This window comes from Apium graveolens, chromosome 7, assembly GCF_009905375.1.
Source record: "Apium graveolens cultivar Ventura chromosome 7, ASM990537v1, whole genome shotgun sequence".
NCBI classification, from domain to species: domain Eukaryota; kingdom Viridiplantae; phylum Streptophyta; class Magnoliopsida; order Apiales; family Apiaceae; genus Apium; species Apium graveolens.
Window position 1 is genome coordinate 3,347,925 of NC_133653.1, and position 24,392 is coordinate 3,372,316.

Here is a 24,392-nt window from a genome sequence, read left to right on the forward strand (position 1 = left end):
TTTCTAGTTTCTATTCTAAATTGGTTTTTATTGGAGTAGCCCCTATATATATATATTATCCTAGGGAACCCGCAGCTGCTACCATTCGGATGCGCACCGGTAAACTTCATGGACTCTATGTTATTATTTGATGTTGTGATAAAGAAAATGTATTATTTGAATATGATAACAAATTATGTGTAATTTAAGAACAAGTTGTCAGAGGTTCGACAAATATAATTAACCCAGAGAAATTGGCTAAATTTTTAGTTAAGGGGAATGCACCACTAAAATGAATATTAATTTATATAATATTTAAAATATATATTTTTTATATATTTGACACATTTTTAGATAAAGACCGATTTTCGCCAAACAGGCCCTTAAACGGGCAGAAGTCAAATGTGTATGAATAGAAGAAAAAACAGGGAGAATTAAAAGTCTACAATGACAATAAACCCGCGAAAAGTTTGTTAAATAAGCAGTTAGGTCCCCACTCATATCACCGTTACCGGCGCATATATGAGTTTTTTATACTCATAATAATCTCTCAGAAGAATGAAAACGAGCAACGTTACGATTTCAAAATAATTCAAATTTTATTTTCGGATACATAAATAATTTGAAACCGAATGCTAAAAAAAATAACGGGGAGAGATAACGAATTATCCGGTCTGATATTTCCGGTCCTTTTACAAATGACGAGCATAAACTGTCACTCAATATGCACATTTCTCAAAAACATGGGTTACACGACGTCGCTTCGACACACTCGCCCTCCGACCAAATCCGCCGCCGTCATCCTCCTTCTCTCTGCCTTCTCCGTTGGTGCTATAGTCTTCTTTACTCTCTCCTCATCTCCCTCCTCCTCCGATCTCTCCCTCGTAAGTCTCTCTCTCTCCCCCCTCTCCCTCTCTCTCTCTCCCCTCCCTCCCTCTCTATCTCTCTCTCTCTCTCTCTCTCTCTCTCTCTCTCTCTCTCTCTCCCTCCCTCTCTCCTCTCCCTCCCTCTCTCACTCTCCCTCTCTCGCCTCTCCCTCTCTCTCTCCCACCTCTCTCTCTCTCCTCCCCCCTCTCTCTCTCTCCCTCTCTCCCACCTCTCTCTCTCTCCTCCCCCCCCCTCTCTCTCTCCCCTCTCCCTCCCTCCCTCTCTCTCTCTCTCTCCCTCTCTCGCCTCTCCCTCCCTCTCTCTCCCACCTCTCTCTCTCCCCTCTCTCTCCCCTCTCCCTCTCTCCCCCCCCCTCTCCCTCTCTCTCCCCATACACACCTTGCATTAATAATGTCTACTTCATATATACATTTCATCATTAATTATAGAATTTTATGTTACTCAATTAGGCTTCTTAATTTATTGCATTATTTACTGTATAAATTTTTTAAAAAAATGGTATATTGAATGAAACTGTTTGTATGTATAATTAGGGCATTGGTTATGATTCTTATGGAGGAGTTCAGTCAATTCATAGATCTGTATTAGCGTTAAAGTCGGATCCTTTAAAGCCTAGACTTGATCAAATTCGTAAGCAAGCTGATGATCACAAATCTCTTGTTCTAGCTTACGCCTCGTATGCTCGTAAACTTAAGCTTGAGAACTCGAAACTAGTTAGGATTTTTGCGGATCTTTCTCGTAATTATACGGAGCTTGATACGAAGCCTGATTATTTAGCATTGCATAGCTCGGACTCTAGTTCAATGGATGAGTCACTGTTGAGGCAGTTTGAGAAAGAGGTGAAAGAACAGATAAAGGTTACGAGACAAGTGATTACGGAGGCAAAAGAGTCTTTTGATAATCAACTCAAGATTCAGAAGTTGAAAGATACGATTTTTGCGCAGAATGAGCAGTTGACGAAAGCTAAGAAGCAAGGTGCTTTTTCAAGTTTGATTGCAGCGAAATCAATACCGAAAAGCCTGCATTGTGTCACGATAAGGTTGATGGAAGAAAGAATTGCAAATCCGGCTAAGTATTCTGATGAAGGGAAGGAGAGCCTGCCTGTACTTGAAGATCCGAATCCATATCATTATGCTATTTTCTCGGATAATGTGATTGCAGCTTCGGTGGTGGTGAATTCGGCAGTTAAGAACTCGAAAGATCCTAGGAAGCATGTTTTTCATGTTGTTACTGATAAAATGAATCTTGGGGCTATGCAAGTTATGTTTAAGATGAGGGATTATAATGGCGCCCATGTTGAGGTCAAGGCAGTGGAAGATTACAAATTTTTAAACTCTTCTTATGTTCCGGTTCTTCGCCAGCTAGAATCAGCAAATCTGATGAAGTTTTATTTTCAGACCAAACTCGAAAATGCCACTAAAGACACCACCAATATGAAGTTCAGGAACCCAAAGTATTTGTCTATATTGAACCATCTGAGGTTTTATTTGCCTGAAATGTACCCAAAGTTGCACAGGATTTTGTTTTTGGATGATGATATCATCGTTCAAAAGGATTTGACCGGACTTTGGCAGATAAATATGGATGGGAAGGTGAATGGTGCTGTTGAAACATGCTTCGGGTCATTCCATCGATATGCCCAGTACATGAATTTCTCTCATCCACTGATCAAAAAAAATTTTAGTCCGAAGGCATGTGCATGGGCTTATGGGATGAACTTTTTTGATTTGGATGCTTGGAGGAGAGAGAAGTGCACTGAGCAGTACCACTACTGGCAGAATCTGGTAATGTAGATTCTGTTCATTAAGTAATAGATTCAATTTAATCTCTTGTGATCAGTTGACTATTGCATTGCTTACATTATGTGATATTATTACTTGCTAGTGTTATAGTGCATCTGACTTATCAATCATCAGGTTGTTCATGCATCATATGTAATTAGTTTATGTTGGTTATTTTGTCTAATCAATGAGTCAGGTTGTCATGTTTCTGCGTGTTGTAACCTTTAGCTTAATAGTGCCACACCTTTTGCTTATATTCTTCATTTTTGTGAAATCAGTCGGCTCATTACTCACTACTTTCTCGCAAGGTTGCGTGTTAGTTTTTTTTTTTAAATAAAAAAATAAAAAAATTCCCACAAATAGAGACTGATTTGCGTTCATGTGTCTGTGCAGAATGAGAACCGCACCCTGTGGAAACTAGGGACATTGCCTCCAGGTCTGATCACATTCTATTCCACAACCAAGCCATTAGACAAATCTTGGCATGTTCTGGGGCTTGGGTATAATCCAAGCATAAACATGGATGAGATTCAAAATGCTGCAGTGGTTCACTTCAACGGGAACATGAAACCATGGCTTGATATAGCCATGAATCAGTTTCGCTCAATTTGGACAAAGTATGTTGATTATGATAATGAGTTCATCCAGTCCTGCAATTTCGGTCTCTGAATATTTGAAAGGTTGAAAGTCTCAGATGATAAGATTCGGCAATGCTGATCCTCCTAATATAATCTGGTTTTTGGTGCTCATGGTTCCACTACACGGCTACACTTAAAGTTAGTGCTAATGTTTAGTTCTGTAGAATTTGTTGTCAATTAGCATCGCAGTCTTCTCTGTTATGCTTCTTAAATGTTCATAGTAACTAACGATTGCTTTTTCTTAAAGAATGGTTATCTATCTAGAACATTGTTGGTATGATTGTTTACTAGTGTGTATTATATATCTAGAAAGTTTGTGAACTGTGATATCATTTATAGGCACCAAGACTTCAAGCTATGAAACCAACTGCTTGGCTGGTTTAAGACGTAATAAATAACATGAAATTGTATTATATTTGAGCGCGATGAGATAGCTCAAGTGATTAAGGGTCCCAGATTTTGAGTTCGATTCTCGCTCACCCCGAGACTTGTTAGAACGACTTGTTAGAACAAAATGAATGATATTGATCCTTACTTACACTGAAAATTGCACAATATTTTTTAAAATCCAGGTAGGCAATGGGTAAGAACAAAGAATATGCAAGGATAGGCTGGAGCTTTCAATGAGATGCATTCAGAAAAGTTGATATTATTAGATGTTGCAGGAACACACAGTACCCAGAAAACATCAAGATCAAAGACATCACTACCAAGAACATTTCAAAAATGAAATCTGCCTAAAATTGCCATCAGCCATGTGCTACTCTCATGCCTGCAGCTACAATATAGCGTATGTATTCTGTGGCAAATCATAACCTTGTGCTACAACCTATAGCAGAGTGCAAAAACAAGAAGTAATTACTCATTTAACTGAGCAATACAAGCTTAAATGAATATCGCTGGCAATATTTGAGTTTCTGCAATAACTATGTTGCTACTCTGCTTATAAATGCAGGTAATTGGCAGCAGCACAGAACTGGTCAAAAAAGCTGCAGTCCAGAATCTTCTTGAGTATGTATAATATAGCATTAGTATATAAATGTGCATATTATCCTCCAGTGTTTGAAGGAGGAATGCTCTCCAAAAATTTTGCCCTTGCAGCAGGTTCTGTTGCAAAGCGACCCAAGACGGCCATTGTTGCTGTACTACTACCAAACTTCTCAATCCCTCTAGATATCATACAAGTGTGGTTACACTCTACCACTACCATTATATCTTTTCCGACCAACAATGAAGCAGTTTCAGCAATCTGCCTGGTGAGCCTTTCCTGTACTTGAAGCTTGAAACCATGGAAATGTACTATCGACTGTAAAAGGGATATTCCAATGGCATCAATACCAGCACCAAAATAACCAATGTGCACAACACCATGAAATGGAAGTAAATGGTGTTCACATTGGGACCAAATTGACAAATTTAACTCAGTTTGTAAAGATTCTTCTCTATGACCATTGGATCCAAAAGGATTATTTCTATGGCGATCAATCCCATTTAGCTTCATCTTGAAATCAGTGTTTCTGAAGTTCATCAGCCATCTCACAAAATGGGTAGGAGTTCCCAGAAGTTCTTTTCTTAAAGGGTCTTCGCCCAAAGACTGAATGATAGAAGTTACTGCAGTAATCATTTCTGAATTGGCTGGTTCCATTGTGGAGATATTCTGAGACGGACACCAACAACCATCACCGGATTTTCTCGAACCAGTATTCTCTATATCTATTCCTCTGAATTTTAAGAGACTCAAAAACTCACCCCAAATCACTTCCTTTTCATTTTCGAAAACCCCTGAACCAGAAGTAACCACTGTCTTAGACCATCCCTGGTGATTTGAGTTGAGAACTGCTGACGTAAAATTTGGGAAGTGAATATGCGAACACTGGAGAACAACCGCAACACCTGTTGGCATAATACCATGCTGTAGAGCTGAGCATACTTCATCTGCCAATCGTTGAGGATCTTGAAGTCTTTTTGCAAAAACATCAGCAACTCTAGAAAGCTTACTTAGGCCTACAACTCGTTGTCCAGATGGGACATAACCGACGTGGCACTTGACCTGGAACGGGAGCAAGCATGACTCGCAGTATGAGAAGAGGTCAAGATCTCGAACTAGTACAAGCCCGCCCACTCCACCAGCATGACCAACTCCACTCTCCAAGCCTGCTTCAGGAAATAAAGCGCTCTGAACTATATCCTTCACCTTTAGCTTGTAACCTGTAGCAAAGCATTACAAAGGTTTACAAAAATTAGTCATGGTTCAAGCATGACTTCAAACAAGGTGCAAATTAGACATGCAACAATGCCCCTTCTAAGTTGTATACCATTAAGATGAGCATAATAGATCCAGATTCTTCTAATTAAACTGAAAAAAGTTGATACGATGATGTCATAAGATAATCAAATTTTATGTATGACATGACACTAGCTCAACCCATCTGGAATCTAAACCTTAATATGCCCTCAAATTATAATAATGTATTCAGACTACAGTTCTAGTGGGTCTTCTGTTAAAAGAGTTCCATAGACAACAGTTGTGACAAAGACTGGTCTGATGTAGCGGCTTGATATTTTTGAAGTTAATTGGCACTATTAGGAGATCTTAAGATCAAGACTCATCTGATGAGTTGCTTAAATTAGACGATGAAACCAAACACATTTGCATGTCTTTTCAATAAATTTAAAATATCTTTCTAATCAAGTAGCATGTCTTGATGGGACAAATGAAAATATTCATGAAAATTAGAAACAGTTAAAGCAGTGATGTCAGGCTGATGATATCCTAGTTTCTTTATTTGCATCATTTTAGCTGTTAAAATTTGTGTCATAAGGCCCATAACCAACTATGTAACTAGTCCTATTCAAAAATCAAAACATAATAATTTATCCTAGCACATTTTAACTGTTAATCTATGCCATAACCAACTAGGTAACAAGTCCAATTCAGAGCACAGTAAACAGTTCCGGCACATCTTATTATTATTATCATTTTTCTTTTGTTAGGTATTTTATCACATTTTAACTGTAAAGTTTATGTCATGACCAACTAGGTAACAAGTCCAATTCAGAGCACAAATTCTACACAAATACTAAACAGGTAAGAAATGAGCTGTCACTTGCGTGTCCAAATTTCGTTTGGCCAGGGAAAAGATATATATATATATACTCTAGATAGTCATTATGTGAGTTAATTACACATGGAAAGACTTTTTCTACCATGCTTTCTACCTTTAAGTCAAATACACAGGTATCCATAAGATATCTAGTTATATACCAACACTGGGGACATCTACTATTGACAGCTTGACCGATAGCACACAACACGGCAAAGAACTAACTTCAAAACTGAACCAACAGTATATCACAATAATGCCACCTTATGGATTAAGATCTTCACCTTATTTACATTCACATACAGTCACACAGACACTTCGTAGGCTACATTGAGGGAAAGAGCGCAGATCGGAAGTGTCAAATTCCTAGCCTTTGCATAACTCTAAATTCTAATTATTTTAGCTAGTCTATCTAAAGCATATATGAGAACTTAGCCCTTAATAATCAATTATACACTCCATAGGTTTTTAAGTTTTGTTTTAGACAACATGACGAATTTCAGTAAGTGACAAATCACATAAGTCTAACTAAAACTCATTGGTTGGTGGCATGGCATCCGACAATTCTTGAATAAGTTGCAAAAGGTTGTTTCACCAAACAAATAATGACAAGAAACTACACCGAAAGAACCAATAGTTTCCCAAATCCAATCAATTCAAATTTTACATAAGTGATGAAACATGATATAAGCAGTAGCACAATAGACTAAAAAAGATAATAAATTGAGCACCTCTTGTTCCTTCTCGAAGAGCCTTGGCAACACGAAAGGGGGTCTTACGCAGACCTTCTCGATTAATATCCTCACCTAGACCCAACAACAACACTTTGACAGCATCCTCAATAATCTTGGTCTTTTCAATTTCAGGCTTACTACAAACCCCTAAAACCAATCCATTCTCTAATTCCTCATCAAAATGCCCATCATCTAAAGCACCCATTGCAGACCCAAACGAGCAAACAAGCCTACTAACCTCTAAAAACAATTATAACACTATAAAGATAGAATCTTGGCACCTCTAGATATATAAAGATTCAATCTTGGCACCTCTAAATATATGTGTATATATAAAAAAACAATCTTGGCAGCTATAAAAAGGAATATAATGCAAACCCAGAAAGCTTTCACTCAATTATCCCAATAGAAACCAAAAAGATTATATTTTTACCCAATATATAGATACAGAAACAATCTTGGCAGCTATAAAAAGGAAGATAATGCAAACCCAGAAGGGCTTTCACTCAATTATCTCAATAGAAACCAATAAGATTATTCTTGTACACAAAAAATAATTAAAGATCCAAACTTTAAAATAGGTATCTGAAAAAAAAATAAAAATAAAATAAAAAGAATAAAAGGGCTATTATCTTGGAATGTGTGGAGAGATTTAGAAAGGGCTGCTGCAAGATCTGAGCAGGCACATTATGGGTGTATGTATATGTATATATACAAATGTATTTGGAAATATTAAAAATTGAAGGGGTGTAAAATAAATAATTTAAGTGGTGGTGATGAAAAATGATGACATAAAAGATAGAGCCAGTTGAGGGGGGTGATGGTAGAGAGAGCCCACATGGGTCAATTGGGTTTAGAAGAGGAAGAGGAGCCACCAACCCACCAAGCTTGACACTTTTGTTAAGAAGATTTTATTGGTAGTTTTCAGTTTTCACCCACCTCCCTACCAACCATGCCCTAATTTCTAAATTTTGATATGCAGTAAAACCTAATATAATATTTTATGAACGAATAATCTCGTCAAATAAATAATTTATTCTAGTCAATATAATAGACACAATATATTTTCTTATATCGTAGTCGGTATCATTCGGGTGCGCGGGTGCGCACTGGGTAAACCTCACGGCCTAACGCAATAGCCTATAAATCACGTGAATCAAGGTAAATCGTATGCGACAGGCTCTAACTCAGGAAGTATAATCATAAATTTTCCTTCCGTGAGAATCGGATATGTGACGAAAAAAATATATTTTCCTTACGGGCGACACAATATATTTTTAAACTCAATAAATAAATAATCTCTTAAATATGAATAAATTTTCCTGATCTCGAACGTATTCATTTATCGAGATTTATCTGTAACAATTTTATTATGTTTTCTTTAAAATAATCCATTTTCCAAAAATAAATTATACTTATATATTTAATTATTATTATATTTTTTGCATTTGAGGTGACGCTCTTAATATAACATACAAGATTTAGTTCTCATGTATTTTATATTTCACCGTGATAACCTTAATATAGCATATGTTAAGATTTATTTTATTTTTTAGTTCACATTAAGAGAATAATTAAATTATGTCGTATAATATGTTTATATGATTATTTTACTTTTATTTATTTATAATTCCATCAAATATTGGTAGTTGTTTAAGGTTTGCAACTTCCTAATTTTTATTGTGTTTTTAATATTATTTTGTAAATTTTTTATTCTTGTGTGATGATATTTAACAAAATAATATTGTACATTTTACGACTTTTTTGAAAAATACTCAAGTCTGAAAATATTTTTGCAAAAATACTGTCATTTTAAAATGGAATGCAAAAATACTACTTTTCAATTTTTTGTTGTATTTGGCAACTGAAATCAACTGAATGTAACATTTGACGAGTTTCTGCAACTACATGCAATATCAAATGCGACCAAAAAAACTCCATTCAACTAGTTGCATATCTGGTTGATTTTGGTTGATTCCGTATTTTTGAAAAAAAAATAGAAGATAGTAAAATCGCAAAAAAAAACTTAGAAAAATTAGTATTTTTGATAATTTCTCATAGGGCTTTTTTGAAAAATACCCAAGTCTAAAACCATTTTTGCAAAAATACTGTCATTTTAAAAAAAAAAACAAAAATACTTTTTTATTTGCAAAAATACTATTTTTCTAGTTTTCTTTTGCAAAAATACGGTTTTTTGTCATTGGAATCAACTAGATGCAAATTTCGACGAGTTTCTACAACCTCATGCAACCAAAAAACTCGATTTAACTAGTTGCATATCGGCTTGATTTTGGTTGATTCCGTGTTTTTGTAAAAAAAATTCAGAAGATAATAAAATCACCAAAAAACTTTTAAAAAATTGGTATTTTTGGTAATATGAGCTCCACACCGAGGTGTAGATAAGGACTACGATGTTATGAGGATATGTTCCAGTAGTCGATGCTGAGTTGATTCTGACTAGAGCGATTAGGAGGGTCAGAGACCTCAAACGTCATAACATAGACTGGGGAGAGCAGTGGCTATATACGGGCCTTGTGAGGGCTGGGTGACTTGTCACCAATTTTGTTAGGATAGCTGGTAGTGGATAGCAATCCTAGCCCCACGGGGTGCACGATTATATATTTGATATTCAGTATTCAGGAATTATGTACTTAATAATTTATATTCAGGACGTATATATGGACTCGAACATATATATTCCACCACAAGACATAGTCTGGGAGACCTTGTTGTATAACATCTTTCAGTTGTTGAGAAATTATTTTACTTCTTATTGAACCCTCGATGAAAGCATGCCAAATAATTAATTGCATGCGTACGTACAAATGAATTAATCAAAGTATATATATGTGCAAATGTATTAACACCACAATGATGCAAAGTATATATATGTACAAATGAATTAATCAAAGTATATATAAGTGCAAAATATATATATGATTTGATTTATCATAAACTCCCCATTTTAATGGGGTTTCGGCTCGAAGTGTTGAAGTGCAGTAGTTTAGTAATTGATTGTCTACTTGTTTGCGTATTATGTGCTTTGAACTTTGAAGTGCGCCAATTACCTTGTAATGAAAAGAAAAAAATACTAATAAGATCAACAAAATAAACATCGACAATGGAATCAAAACGAAATTTCCAGCTAATAAAACATTGTCACGTCACCTACCATCTAGCCTACACTGACAACATGCATGTAATAAATAGAACTTGAAAATATGGAGCGGAAGACTGAAAAATTCAAAATTACATTTGAAAAATTATCTTGTATAAAAGATATATGATACTCATTCGGGAAAAATTATGAAAAAATTGTAATTCTATATTTGTTTATATAAATAATTTGAAACAAACCCGAAAATGATATCAAATTTATCATATTAATGACTGATATAGGATAACATTTTAAATTAATATGTCGATTGAAAACGTTCACATATCGGTTTTGCAATTATTTTCTGAAAGATTTATCTTTTTAATGAGAATTTGCTTTTGCTTTTAAAAAAGGAAACAATCCATAACATATACTTATAGGTTGTATATGCCCGAATTAGATAATAAGAACCCGGAAAACGTTCACATATCGGTTTCACAATTATTTTTAGAAAAAATTATCATTTTAATGAGAATTTGTTTTTGCTTTAAAAAAAGGAACGATCCATAACATATACTTATAGGTTGTATAGGTCTGAATCAGATAATAAAAACCCAGTCAATATATGTCTCATTCAATAGTTCTTCAGATGTATATTTTAGTTCATAATTTTCTGGGTTCTTATTATCTGTACTTTCTATTTTCATCCCAATAAATGGATCATTTGTTGTTTATAGCAAATTTAGAAATATTGTCACGAGTACTGACAAGTACATAACTAAACTATTATATAATTTACCTTCCATCTCTTCATTTTCTTTCAGATTATCACTGTTTTCAACAGGGACGGCGCTGGGGTAGCGCGAGATGAGCCACCGCACAGGGCCTCTAAAATTATAGGGACTCGAATTTCATATTAAAAATTAACTAAAAATAAAAAAATTTAATTCTTAAGGAAAAAAGATTTGGTCAAGTTTTTAAAAAAATATAAGAAATATGGATAAAATAGGAAAATTAGATTCATTAAAGTTCTTAAAAAGATTTTTGTATTTTCATAATGTAAAAATTATCTATAAAATTTTAATAACTATTTATTTTACCGTTACACTTATAGAAAAGAGTTTTTCCAAATTTAAGTTGTAGAAATTTTATTTACGAACAACTATATCGTAAGAAAGGCTAAATGTTGATGATGATTTCGTTACAAAATAATCTCATTAAGCGAATATATCGAAATGTATTTGTGCTTTACAATGTATTTTTAATAATTAATTTTGTTTAGAAACCGTTAGTTGAATTTTTTATATTGAAATAAGATTACGGACTCAATTTTAAAATTTCGCACAAGGCCCTCAATTATTTTGTCCCGGCTCTTGTCTTGAACCTTTTATAACTTTTCCACTTCACTACAAAAATGGAGCTTTCTACACTCCCTCCTAAGTTTTTGAATTAGATCCTCTGTCGTACTCCATTAAAATCAATTGTTAATTTTGAATGTACTTCGAAATCTTCATATGAGCTTATACATCAGCCGAGTTTCACTCATTCCCACCTCGATTTTAGCCTCCTCATAGGCATAACTCTCATTAAAAATATTTTTTGTTATAAAAAAGTACGAAAAGAGACTACATTGGTGGATGCTACGGCCTCGCCTGTTTGTTAACTTATTATTGATAAACACTATTCTAGTAATTTGGATGATGAGTTTGAGAAATTTAATAGAGAGATAGATCTTTGAGGCTCCATTAATGGAATCATTTTTCTAACCAGTGCTATGTTTACGGGAAAATATGTTGCACTTTGGAACTTGTCAATCAATCTGTGGAAACAAATTTATCTTCCCCCCAGAAGCCTCAGAAATCAATAAGGGTTGTAATGACGATAAATCAGGAACTGCTAAAGATCAGTGAGTTGTTCTGATCTGGTCCGATATGATGTATTATAGTCAGCCTTGATATTGTGTGGATATGATATAATTCTTAAATGTGTATAGTTAGTCCTCCGTTTTACCTATTTTTTTTCTAGAAAAATATTACTCTACATCTTAAATTAAATTAGTAGTCCCGTACATAACGTGTGTAAAAATTATGAATTATAATCCTTTAAAATATGAATTGTATGAGTGGATAAAATAATATCTCATCCCACCAGCCATTTTCGTACATTCAATGTACTCTACGGATAGAAGAATACATAGAGTTGAACATAGTAATATTGTGTAGATATGATATAATTCTTAAATGTGTATAGTTGTAACCTCTTAATCTTTCCATCTTATAAACATAATCACATGAGTATATACTGCTAGGCTTGTATATAAATTCATGTATCATGCGATAATAAATGAAGAACATTATTTTACATAAACACTTATATGCAACTCATTACAATATCACGAAAGAGACGTGTCCTAAGTCCAATCATGTATGATGATTTAGGAATAACTTTTATGTAATCTGTTCTGATTTCATTGATATTAATAAAAGACTTGTTTTGGTTTTATTGTGGGCTTTATCTATTTAAGTGTTTAAATAAGATATATACCATAGTTTAGAGTAAAGCTTTTTATGGATTATGATGAGATCATAATAATGAGACCTAAAAGATGATAACTCTGAACTTAAATATTTCCTAGTCGTAGAATTACTAACTGGTAATTAGTAATCCGCAAAGATCGGTACATACTATGCTTGCTTCATTATGAAGGATGTCTGTTCTCATAGACATTTGTGTGGTGACACTATAGCTAGTATGTAGGTGCTTATTATAGAATAAGTTCACTAAACATGACTCGCACAGCTGAACAACTGATGGAGTTCACTCACGTGTCAGCAGATGTTCACATAGTGATAGTTGTACAAGTATTCTTAGACTTGAGGTCATCATAGTCATCTTGTGTTCACTGAACTATACTTTGGTTTAGTTCTTAGTCTCCATGGACAATAATAAGAGCTCTACTGGGTGTAGGAATTTGTCCACGAAGATAGTGTATGATCAATAAAGGATCTACCCCTTCCAGTGAAAGGAAGAGAATGTTCAATGTTGATCCACTTATACTAGTTCAGAAATCTCTGGCCAGAGTGAATGAAATTAGAAAGGAGTTTCTAATTCACATTAATTAGAACTAATCATAGTGAATGGGAAAGCATATGATTAAATAAGATAGGCTTGACACGAATTCCAAGCCTTGTATTTAATCATGACATTGTAAGGTAGAAGAAATTAATTGTACGGTAACTATTCACTGAATAGGTTCTTGGTATTCTAAGCAGTGAAATCGTATTATCTGGATAGTCGCGATATGCTGAGAAGTATCCCTCACGATGTAGAATAAATATGATTAATTTATTAATTAATCATATTTAATAAATTAGAGAATTTGTATAAATAATGATAAAATAGTTTTATTATTATTTATTTCTACTACCGGCTTAATATTGAACCTACAGGGTCACACCATAAAAGAGAATGATTTAATGGTGGAGAAATTAATTAATAATGGCTGGTGATTATTTATTTGCGAAATAAATAATTAATTAGCAAATTTAATAATTGATTAAATGAGATTTAATTAATTATAAATTAATTAAGAAAAATTCTTAATATTATTAATTAATAATTTAATTTTGGAAATTAAATCAAGTGAGAGAATTATTTTTCTAAAGTGTTTAGAAAAGGGATTAATGATTAAAAGGTGTTTTAATTATTAGTTAATTGGTTAATAAGAATAATTAATTAAAGGGTTAATAATAATAATAATAATAATAATATTTTATGAGAAAATTTTCAGCTAAAAATTTTGCCTATAAATATACCATTATAAACCCTATTTGTCTCAACCCAAAATAAAAACCCTAATTCTAAAGTAGAAAAAGAGGGAGACAACTAAATCTCTCGACCTCTTCCTCCCTCCATTATTTTGATCTCTTGGTGGATACCGGTAGAGTGCTTCACAATTGAGGAGCAGCTGCTAGGGATCTCCGTTCATCGTTCTTGGATCGCTATTAAAGGTTAGTAATCGATCCCTCGATTTATTCACGATTTATATGCGATTATATGCATTTTATATCAAGAAAAATATTTTACCATGCTTTTGTGATGTATAAAATCCTACATATCATAATCATCTATATTTTGATCCTTCAAGCACCAATATATATATTTCCCGGGATGTTATATTCATTGAACATGTTTTTTCCATTCACAACTATCTTCTCTTACATCAAAAAATCATTCACAATTAATGATTGGGATATTACTCCAACTCATGTCCATGCCAATGACAATAATACAAGCTCCCTTGACCTTAATTAACTGCCATTAATTGATACCATCCCTGTTCAAAATCCAAAATCTAGTTCAGGCCATCAATGTCCATTCCGGTAGCATCTGAATTGACATTTTTACAAGAATCAGTAGATTCTCATTTAACCAGCCCTGACATCTCAGTCAGATTAACCACATGTACACAAAACTCATCCCATGTTACCCAACCATCCTCCCTACAACCAAGTTCTACCACAAGTACTACCACAAATAACACATCACCACGACCTCAAACTACACATCGAATGACCACAAAATAATACTCCCTCCGTCCCGTTAAACGTTTCCTCTTTTGACTTTCGGTATTATTTACGGTAAGCGATTGACTACTAATTTACGTCTAATCTATAATATCAAACATAGTCATGAGTGATCTCGTTGGATTCGTATTTATCAGTACTTTAATACAGTGAAATTTTTATATTTAATACTAATACGAATTTAAAGATATTAACAATCAAAAGTGTGCATTGGCAAACGTGTCCAAGACAAATAGGAAACGTTTTTAGGGACGAAGGGATTATACATAAACCAAACAAAATTTTTTGGTTTTCTTGCCACCGATTCACCTTTCTATACACCCACGTCTCCTAAATATGCAAAAAAAACATGTGCATTAACGTGAATCCATGAAATCATAATTTGATGCTTTGTTAAAAAAATCAAACGCGGGGGTTAGTTCCCAGGATCCGTCTAAAAATGTAGTTGATTGAAAGTGGCTATTTAAAATAAAATACAAGCCTGATAGTGCCATCAAAGGCTATAAAGCTCGTCTTGTCGCTAAAGGTTTTACATAGCGACCTGAACTTGATTATCAATCCACCTTCGGCCCGGTTGTCAAACCAAACACGGTTCGACTATTACTCTATATTGCTCCTCAAATAAACTAGCAAGTTAATCAACTTGATGTTAATAACGCATTTTTATAAGAACAGTTAGAAGAGGAAGTGTACATGAAGCAACCACCGGGTTCGAAAAATTCAGAATTTCCTACGCATATGTGTAAGCTCAAGAGACCCATTTATGGTCTCAAACAAGCTTCTCGAGCTTGGTACATAGAGCTGAAAAATTATTCGTTGTCCCTTGACTTTTATAACTCTCGTTCTGATGCTTCACTGTACATTCTTCACAGCTCTGAGTTTACAGTATATGTCCTTGTTTATGTAGAGGATATACTCATTACGAGAAGTAATACTAATGTTGTTCTCCAAGTTAAACATGAACTTTTTGCTCGATTTTCTCCCAAGGACTTGGGGTTGATTAATTATTTTTTAGGTGTTGAAGTAATTCACTGTCCAAATGGTTTCATCCTTTCCCAGTCAAAGTATATTCAGGACCTTCTAACAGATGAAAATATGATTGATTGCAATGGTGTTAGTACTCAAATATCCCCCCCCTCTCACTTACTGTTGATCCTCATGCTCCGGTAATGGACCTCAGGGCTTATAACAGTCTACTTGGTAAACTTCAGTACTTATCATTCACTCGTCCGAATTTATCATTCGCGATAAAAAAAAGTTGTCACAATTTATGCACTGCCCTCAACAAGCTCATTGGCAGGCAGCCAACCAAGTACCTCATAAGCACATTCATGTATGGTCTTAAATTAGGGAGTCACTGCAATAATCATCTTGTTATGTACTCTGATTCCAATTGGGCTGGAAATTTTTTAGACCGTACATCAACAACAAGTTATATCCTTTACCGCGAAGCTACACCAATTAGTTGGTCCTCCAAGAAACAACGTACTGTTGCTCGATCCTCCACCGAAGCTGAATATCGTGCTGTTACTGAAACTAATTGGGTGACAAACTTGCTCCGTGAACTTAAGATTCCTTTAACAGCTGTACCACAAATTCTTTCTGGCAATGTTAGTACTACTTATGTGTGCCAAAATCCAGTGTTTCACAGTCGCATGAAACACATTGTTATTGATTTTCATTTTGTTGGAGAGCAGGTGCATCGTAAGTCTATTGAAGTTCACCATGTTCATTCTGCGGACCAAGTGGTGACACACTTACCAAACCACTAGCTCGACATGCATTCAACACTAAGTTTGGAAAGCTAGCCTTGGTTGACACCACGCCTATCTTAAGGGGGCTTAATGACAAGACCAATCTGTTTATATTGGATTTTAAGGCAAAGTCTTGGGAACAAAAGTACATTATTTCGCGCTAATCACCGGACATTTGTTGATTCCTCAGTGCTTAGGCACTGCGGAAATCGTACTTTTAGTGAAGAAGCCTTTGCATTTAAAACATCTGGGGTTGTGGTAATAGAGTTAATGCAGAGGGCTGTTACTGTTGTGTATTTCTTTGTGCCTCTCCTCCCCCTTTTGGTTGTGTTGTTGCTTTAATTCTTGTTTTCATGTTGCATTTTTTGTATCAGGTAATGAATCGTCGAGGTTGCGTTGGACTGCACAAAGATATTGTTGTATGATGTTGCATTATAATCTGGATTTGAATGTATGTTACATATGTATGATGTATGTGTAAATTTTGCAGGTTAATGTAGGTTGGTTGTCCAAGTTCTTGTTATAATTTTGTTATAGGACCTTAAGCCCCTGCATGGGATCATATATTTTGTTGAAATATATATTTTGTTAATATATTGTGGTAGTTCATTTTATTTGTCGAAATATATCTTCTTTAAATTTATATTAAAATAAAAACTGTGAGCCCAATTTTTTAATTTGGCACATGACCCCAATTATTTTGCCCCAGCCTTGAATCTAGCAAAGCACTTGACTTGTTAGTTTTGAACCCCTTGAGGCTTGAGAATTTGGATTTGTAAACTTGATCTCATTGTTTATTTTCCAAGTAACTCGAGCTCATTGTTACATTTATTCCTGCATTCCTATGCATTAAAATGTCGTATCAATTGTTTAAAGGGATCCAGGTTCCATTAGTCATTAGATTATATTGGTCTGGACTCTGAAGTATGAGGCCCACTGGCCCAGTGGGCTAGAACCTTATATGAATACAATAAGATAGGTCTACAGTAAAAACTAATCAAATATGTACTTGAAATGTATCCGAAGAAAAGATGAAGGGCCTGTTTGGCTGCCCATCAAAAAACAACTTTTTCGCTTATAAGTTCGTAAGTAATTATAGACGAATGTTTGTCGACCTGACTTATAAGTAGAATATATAATTTATAAGCTGATAAGTTATATGTTAGTAACGACGTACTTTTTTCTACTTATTTTGATTTTTTATTTCTTTATCAACTTAAATTTTAAAATATATGTTTTTAAATGTTCCTCTAATTTTAAATTTACAAATTAAGATAATTGTATTCAAAATATATATTTATTTTAATTTATTTAAGTAAAAAAATTTCTAATTTTAAAGTAAAATTATCCAAACACTTATTTAACTTATAAGTATTATTCACTTATCACTTATAAGTCATTTATTTATTTTAAGTTATAGGTTATTTATTTTAAGGTTTTCCAAACGGTCATGTAGTTCGCATGAGATTAGGAGAACTAGAATTTGGTGAATGGTGAGTGAGTGAGTCATATGTCATATGGATAACCATCAAGCCATGTTGGCAAAACATGATCGTGTTTGACAACTAGGCATGCAATGCATAGAGCTTCATACGGATAACAACAATGTACAGTCTCTAATCATATAAGTTAATGATTTCAATTTTTTCTCATTCCGAAAATATCTTCCAAATACCTTTTTATTGTCACTTTTCCGAATCAGCTTACACGCAACTAAACCAATTTCGAAGATGGTCAGCACAACATCCAATAGCCACATTTTCAAAATATATTACTCTTTTAGTTTATAGGTATTACTGAAGAGAATTGAAAAATGCTATTTCCAAAAGAGTTTTTATTATTTCCGGAACAAAGAGAAGAGTGAAAACACAAAACTCTCTCATCATACACAATAAAAAATTCTTAAATATCCGCAAAAATTAACTCACTTGGTTAAAGAAGGGATAACTGTCCTTTTAGTCATAGGTTCGAATCTCATAAGAGGATGGTGCTTAAATGCGATTCACTCTGATTCACGTAATTTACAGGTTATTACAGCATGTGCAGGGCGGGCAGGGCTGTTTTGCACCTCGAGACGCGTGAAATGACCCTTTCATCAAATAAAGGCACGAGACAACATTGTATGAAGTAAAAAAAACTGGTCGAGTCCCTCTTCCCGGACTGGGACAGTTCAATTTTTTAGTATAATTTTTCATTCACCTTTTGTTAAAATTGTGCCCATCTGACTGTATATAGACGTTACCATATATTATCCGGATTTTTTATTTACATATTAAATATTATTTTATATTTCATAACTCGAGTGAGTAGTTTAAATAACGGATAAAATAATATCTTAATATATTAGAGAAAGTAGTTTAGATACTGAAATAAAGAATTATTTTTTAATATAATATATTTAATTATAATAATATAATTATGCATAACAATTTGTATTGTCTAATATTAGTGTCAAACACAAGCTTTTAATAATATATTCAAAACAATATGTAGATGCGTGATAGACGGGCACATCATCAGCTACAAAATGACTTGGTTGAGCATATCTCGCAGTTCAACGAGAATCGTTAAATTGTAACGTTTAAATTTTATGTTTTCTTGTGTGTTGTTTTCAATTTCATGTTTTTTAATAATATAATGCATTTTAATTACGGGTCATATTTTTTATTTTACTGACATTTTTAAAAAAATTAATCACCTTAATTTTATTATTAAAATTTTTGTACTAATAAATTAAAATTAAAATCAAATAATAAAAACAATTATTAGATATATAATATAATAATAATACAAGGGTCCTACACAAATGTGGGAAGTGGGCTTAACATTGGATGGATTAGGGTCACTTTTTTATGGGGTCATTTCGGGTGACGTGACGGGGAATGCGTAAGTGTCCCGGGGGAATTGACCCCGAGGGCGAGGGCTGTGAATGCTCTTACGTGAGCCCGTGGGATTTATTCAGTGCGCACCCGAAAAGTAGCGGCTGCGGGTTTTCTACGATAAAAAAATCCTTAAAAAAATTAATGCAAAGATAATTTCATCATTACATGCTTTATTACTTTGAAAACAAAAAAAGCTCTCCGAAAATAACAATTCCCAACAAATATCACAAACACTGAAATTGAGATTAATTAGCATAAATAGGGATTAAAGTAAAGCTTGTGAGATAAGGTGATGAATTATAAAATGGTGTGAAGGACCTGGCTTCTAGACAAAAGAGTGGGGCCATATATATTCCCTACGATTAAATCTAAATAATGAAATTAGTAAAGTCTTTGAGGCCCCAACCAGTTTTAAAGGTAGAATTGGACACTTGTATGTATTAGTCATTTATGTTGATGTGTTTGTCTCTTATTTCTCTTTTCTACCGACAACATTTTCACCGTATCCTTAAACCTTAATCTTTCACATTTTTTTTAATCTTTTTCCAACCCCATGTCTTAGTTAATATCACGAAAAATAGTCCATAATGTTTGTGGTTCATGTTCTTTTCATCCTCTAGTTCATGATCCTGAAAATATGATTACATATTTCGAAAACCGTAAGTAATTAATTGAGAGATTGATTTGTGATTTACCGATAATTTATTAAATTAGATAAATATTTTTGATTGATTGATTAGTAATTTTTAAAATATTGGGCAATTTCTATAACCAACTTTAAAGTTATAAAATGAAAATAATGTCTTGGATTAGGTTCTATGGAGTCCCCTATTTCATTGGAGTCTTTGGAGTCTTTGGAGTCCATATATGTTCTGCAAGTAAAATATAGCTTAAATTATTGCAAAACGTATTATTTTTCGAATGATATTCTATAAATATCACGATTTTATTGAAAATATTGCAAATTGCATATATTTTACAAGTAAAACGTTGCAAAATATATTATTTAACAAAACATGCTTAATTTGCAGAATATAAATGTTCATGTAGCAGAACATACATATTGTACTTATAAATATATGAGATTTGCATTATTTTATTTAAGTAATGATATTTGTGAAATATTTTATAAGATAACATATTTTAGATATATTTTATTTATAGAACATAGATGAATTTGGCAAATTTCAATTAAAAGGTGAACTTTGTAGAACTCCGTAATGTCTTGTTTGAGTATGTCAGGCGCTAAATACAATCAGTTTTGCTTTTTGAACAAAAAGTAGAATATTTATATCCGATAAAACCTCGCATTTCAACTACCCGGAAGACACGTGTACTCCCTCCATCTCATGGGTCCACCTCACGGATTAGGAACGGGGATTCGGCACAAATTTTAGTGCTATAGTAAAACATGTTTTTTACATAATTTTAAATATTTTTTTTAAATAAAAATATGATATTTAAACTTTGATATAATTTTTTTAAAATATAAATTATAAACTATATTTTATAATAGCCAAATAAGTGTGAGAAAAAAATATTAAGAAAAAATACGTAAAAAGTTATGTGCAGAGGGAATATAATAAGTCAATATTAATATTATCATCATTGCTCAAGTACTAATTTCAATACTAATAAAACATTAAAAAAATGGAGCGCGATAAGATAACTCAAGTGATTAAGGGCTTATTTCTTGTCGTTCCAGGATTCGATTCTCGCTCGTCTCGAGATTTATCGGGAGAGATACTCAATTGTAAGACATATAAACCAAGTTAGTAAAAAAATACATTGAAAAAGTAAACATATGTACATACATGTAAATATAAAAAAGATAAAAAATAAAATAAAGCTGGTGAGTTGTTGATACAGGGGAGGTAGAATATAGGTCCCCTGTTTTTATCTAATCTAGTTGCTATGATATCAAAACAGAGCACTCTGTTTTCTTATCATTCTCTGTTTTGACTACGCATTCTTGCTCCCCACGATTGTCTTGAGCCATCACCATTGTACATGCTCTTGTTTTTCAGCTTTGTTAGCTGAGATTCCCATATGTTCTTCCACTCTGATCCCTGTTTCACATACAAAATCAATATTAATAACTGTTCATATATAAACCAAACATATACGGTATATCCCGTCAGCACAGGGTTCGGGAAAAGTAATGTTTAAACCAAACATATCCAGAATATCCCGCTTAACGCAGGGTCTGAGAAGGTAAGAAGTACGCAACATTCCCCTCATTCCGAGGAATGTAGAGGCTGTTTCCCCTCATGTGTGATGTGTTAAATATTCGAGGTAAACGAGCAACAAACTACGTCGCTAAAAAAATGAGGACAAGGTTGTGCACCTGTTGTTCATAAGCAGAGCCTCTTCCTCTAGCAGAGAAGTTATAATGGAAGCCAGTAGACAAATCCCTATCATACAAAGCTTTTGTTTGTGGATCAGATAATGTCTCATAAGCTTGTTGAACAAGAATGAATCTTTGAGTGTACTCATCTACCCTCTCTGCTGGAGACACATCAGGGTGATATTTTCTTGCTAGTTGCTTATAAGCTTTCTTGATTTCAGAAAGTGTTCCACTTTCTGAAATACCCAAAAGCTGATAAAAGCTCTCAGTTTCTTGAGGTGGAGCATACATGTTACTAGTCATGGCAGCCATGGTTCTTGATTTTCTTGAAGCAGATGATTTCTTGACAGAAAAGCTAGGTGTTTTGAGATGAGTATCCAAAGAAATGAAACCAGAAGGCTCAAGATTTGATCTTTTTGGTGAAGGGTTGAAAGATGGGGAGAGATTGTAGGTATGAATGGGAGATGATTCTTGGAAAGAAATGACTGGAGAGTTCATGTTTTCTTGTTTATGTCACTGTTTTTTTGGTCTGTTGAAACTTGAAACTGGATGTTTTGTAATAGATATTGTGGTATGTCATATGTGAGGGTTTGGTTTGTTTATATAGGGGGGCACAGCTGCTGTTTTTGCTTGTAGGTTTTTTTTGCAAGTGTCTACGCGTTTTGTGTCTGTTTGACACGAATCCAACGTTCAGACACTTATCGTGTGACTCATCTCTAGGTTTGTCCCCACTGGGCCACCGAAAACTGTAACTTATTCTTGTTGAAACCGCAGTAAATGGAAAACTGGTAGCTTAAGCTGTTTTCAGTCCTTTTTTTGCTAATTAATTACACACGTTACACACCTGTTAAGCAGTTAAACTCGTAACCTCGGGCAATAGTTTCCTCGTGCACCAATCTTTTGTTCGGCTGTTTTCTATCTTTATAATAAAGAAAATTTACATGTATATATGACATAGTGTTTTAAAACACGTAGGGCTGAGCAAAATCGAAAAACCGAACCGAACCGTGCTAATTCGGTTCGGTTCGGTCCTAAATTTTTCAGAAATTCGGTCTATTCGGTCCGGACCGAATAGACCGAATTAAAATTCGGTTCGGTTCGGTCCAAAAAAAATGACTATTCGGTTTTTCGGTCTATTCGGTTCGGTCCGGTTTTGGACCGAACCGACCGAATGCTCAGCCCTAAAAACACGTACATAAGAATTAGTGGGATAAATAATTTATATTGATTAATTAGATAACCGATAATTGTTAAAACGATTAATCATAAATTCATAATACTACGATGAATTTTAAAAAGACTAATAAAATTTAATTTATTAAGTATAATTTTGATTTGAGAAAAATATGGAGTGATTAATCAGATACTAAAATCGAATCGACAGAGTATTTTATATTCCCTCCGTTCCGACCAATTGTGTACATTTGATTTGGGCGCGGAAGTTAAGAAATATGTATAAAGTAGTGAAAAAGAGAAAGGAAAGTGAGTGAAATAGTGAGACCCATTGATTTTTAATGTATAAAAAGGGAAAAATGGAGTGTAGTGTGGAAAGTGAGAAAAAGTGGGAAAGTGGTGAGACTCATTTACTATTTTTAATAAGTTTTGAAATATAAAAAATTTGATAACACATCCAAAAAAAATGTAAAGAAATAGGAGTAATTGAGACAGAGGGAGTAACAATTAACCATGTCTGCATAATCAGTTAATTTTAGAATATAGATAAATAATGACGGGTGTATTAGAAAAAATGATCAAAACTTCCGAAATAAGTTTTAATTTGTGGAAATTATCACAAAAAAAGAACATTCTAATTAAAATGTATATAATGTCTGCCGCATAAAGGGTGAAACCAAATATTCTATTTGACTATTTCAACAAGAAGAAACATACTATTCACTCTCACCCATTATCTAATTGTTTATAAGTACTTTCACTTGAATTTATATATATATTATTTTCATTACGGTGATGGAGACTTCTTTTAATACTTTGATGTTAAACATTGCTTCCAATATTAAAAGGTCTGGATTGTAAAAATATGGAGGTACAAAAAACAAAAGAAAAGTTATTTATTTATTGAGACTATCAAACAATTTAGTAAAATATTCTAGAAATTAGGAGTAATTCAATCTTATTATATTGCTACCAAACAACACATTTAGATTATTTTTCTCTAGAAGTTAGGTATAAGTTTTCAATATAGACCCCCCTAATCATAAATAACCGTGATTGGCTGAGAAATCTAATAGTATATAATTATTGGCTTAATTATAACTTAGTCCTTAAAGTATTACACAATGTACACGTAAACCCCTCAACAAAAAAATTGTACATGATAATCCTTCAACTATGAGATTTGTACACTTTAACCTTTTTCTTAAATTTTTTACCGAAATCACCCGCGAGGGTTAGAATGTTCACATTGTATACTTCAAAGGCAACATTGTTCGTAAATCATTTTTTGTCCCTTTTTATTTATCAAATAATAATATATTTTTTAAAAATTGAATTGTGTATTATATATTAAATAAATATTTATATTTTTGAAACTAATTAATATGATAAACACTATTATAATTTATGATAAACTTACTAAAGGGTT

At 33.5% G+C, this 24,392-nt stretch overlaps 3 protein-coding genes across 3 annotated transcripts; 1 reads left to right on the plus strand and 2 right to left on the minus strand.

The window, feature by feature from the left end:
- The first annotated feature begins 532 nt into the window (after positions 1–532).
- Positions 533–3,699, plus strand: LOC141675284 (galacturonosyltransferase 8-like). Its single transcript, XM_074481999.1, has 3 exons — positions 533–863; positions 1,401–2,651; positions 3,042–3,699. The coding sequence occupies exons 1-3, from the start codon at positions 612–614 to the stop codon at positions 3,315–3,317; spliced, it is 1,779 nt and encodes a 592-aa protein (XP_074338100.1). The 5' UTR covers positions 533–611; the 3' UTR covers positions 3,318–3,699.
- Positions 3,700–3,915: 216 nt separating this feature from the next.
- On the minus strand, positions 3,916–7,907 carry LOC141671257 (GTP cyclohydrolase 1). Its single transcript, XM_074477432.1, has 2 exons — positions 7,122–7,907; positions 3,916–5,494 (listed from the first exon to the last, which is right to left on the minus strand). The coding sequence occupies exons 1-2, from the start codon at positions 7,327–7,329 to the stop codon at positions 4,335–4,337; spliced, it is 1,368 nt and encodes a 455-aa protein (XP_074333533.1). The 5' UTR covers positions 7,330–7,907; the 3' UTR covers positions 3,916–4,334.
- A 13,301-nt stretch (positions 7,908–21,208) lies between these two features.
- On the minus strand, positions 21,209–22,377 carry LOC141675195 (chaperone protein dnaJ 20, chloroplastic-like). The gene is made up of 2 exons (XM_074481908.1): positions 21,791–22,377; positions 21,209–21,512 (listed from the first exon to the last, which is right to left on the minus strand). Exons 1-2 carry the CDS (start codon positions 22,286–22,288, stop codon positions 21,390–21,392), a joined length of 621 nt encoding a protein of 206 aa, XP_074338009.1. The 5' UTR covers positions 22,289–22,377; the 3' UTR covers positions 21,209–21,389.
- Between the last annotated feature and the right edge of the window lie 2,015 nt (positions 22,378–24,392).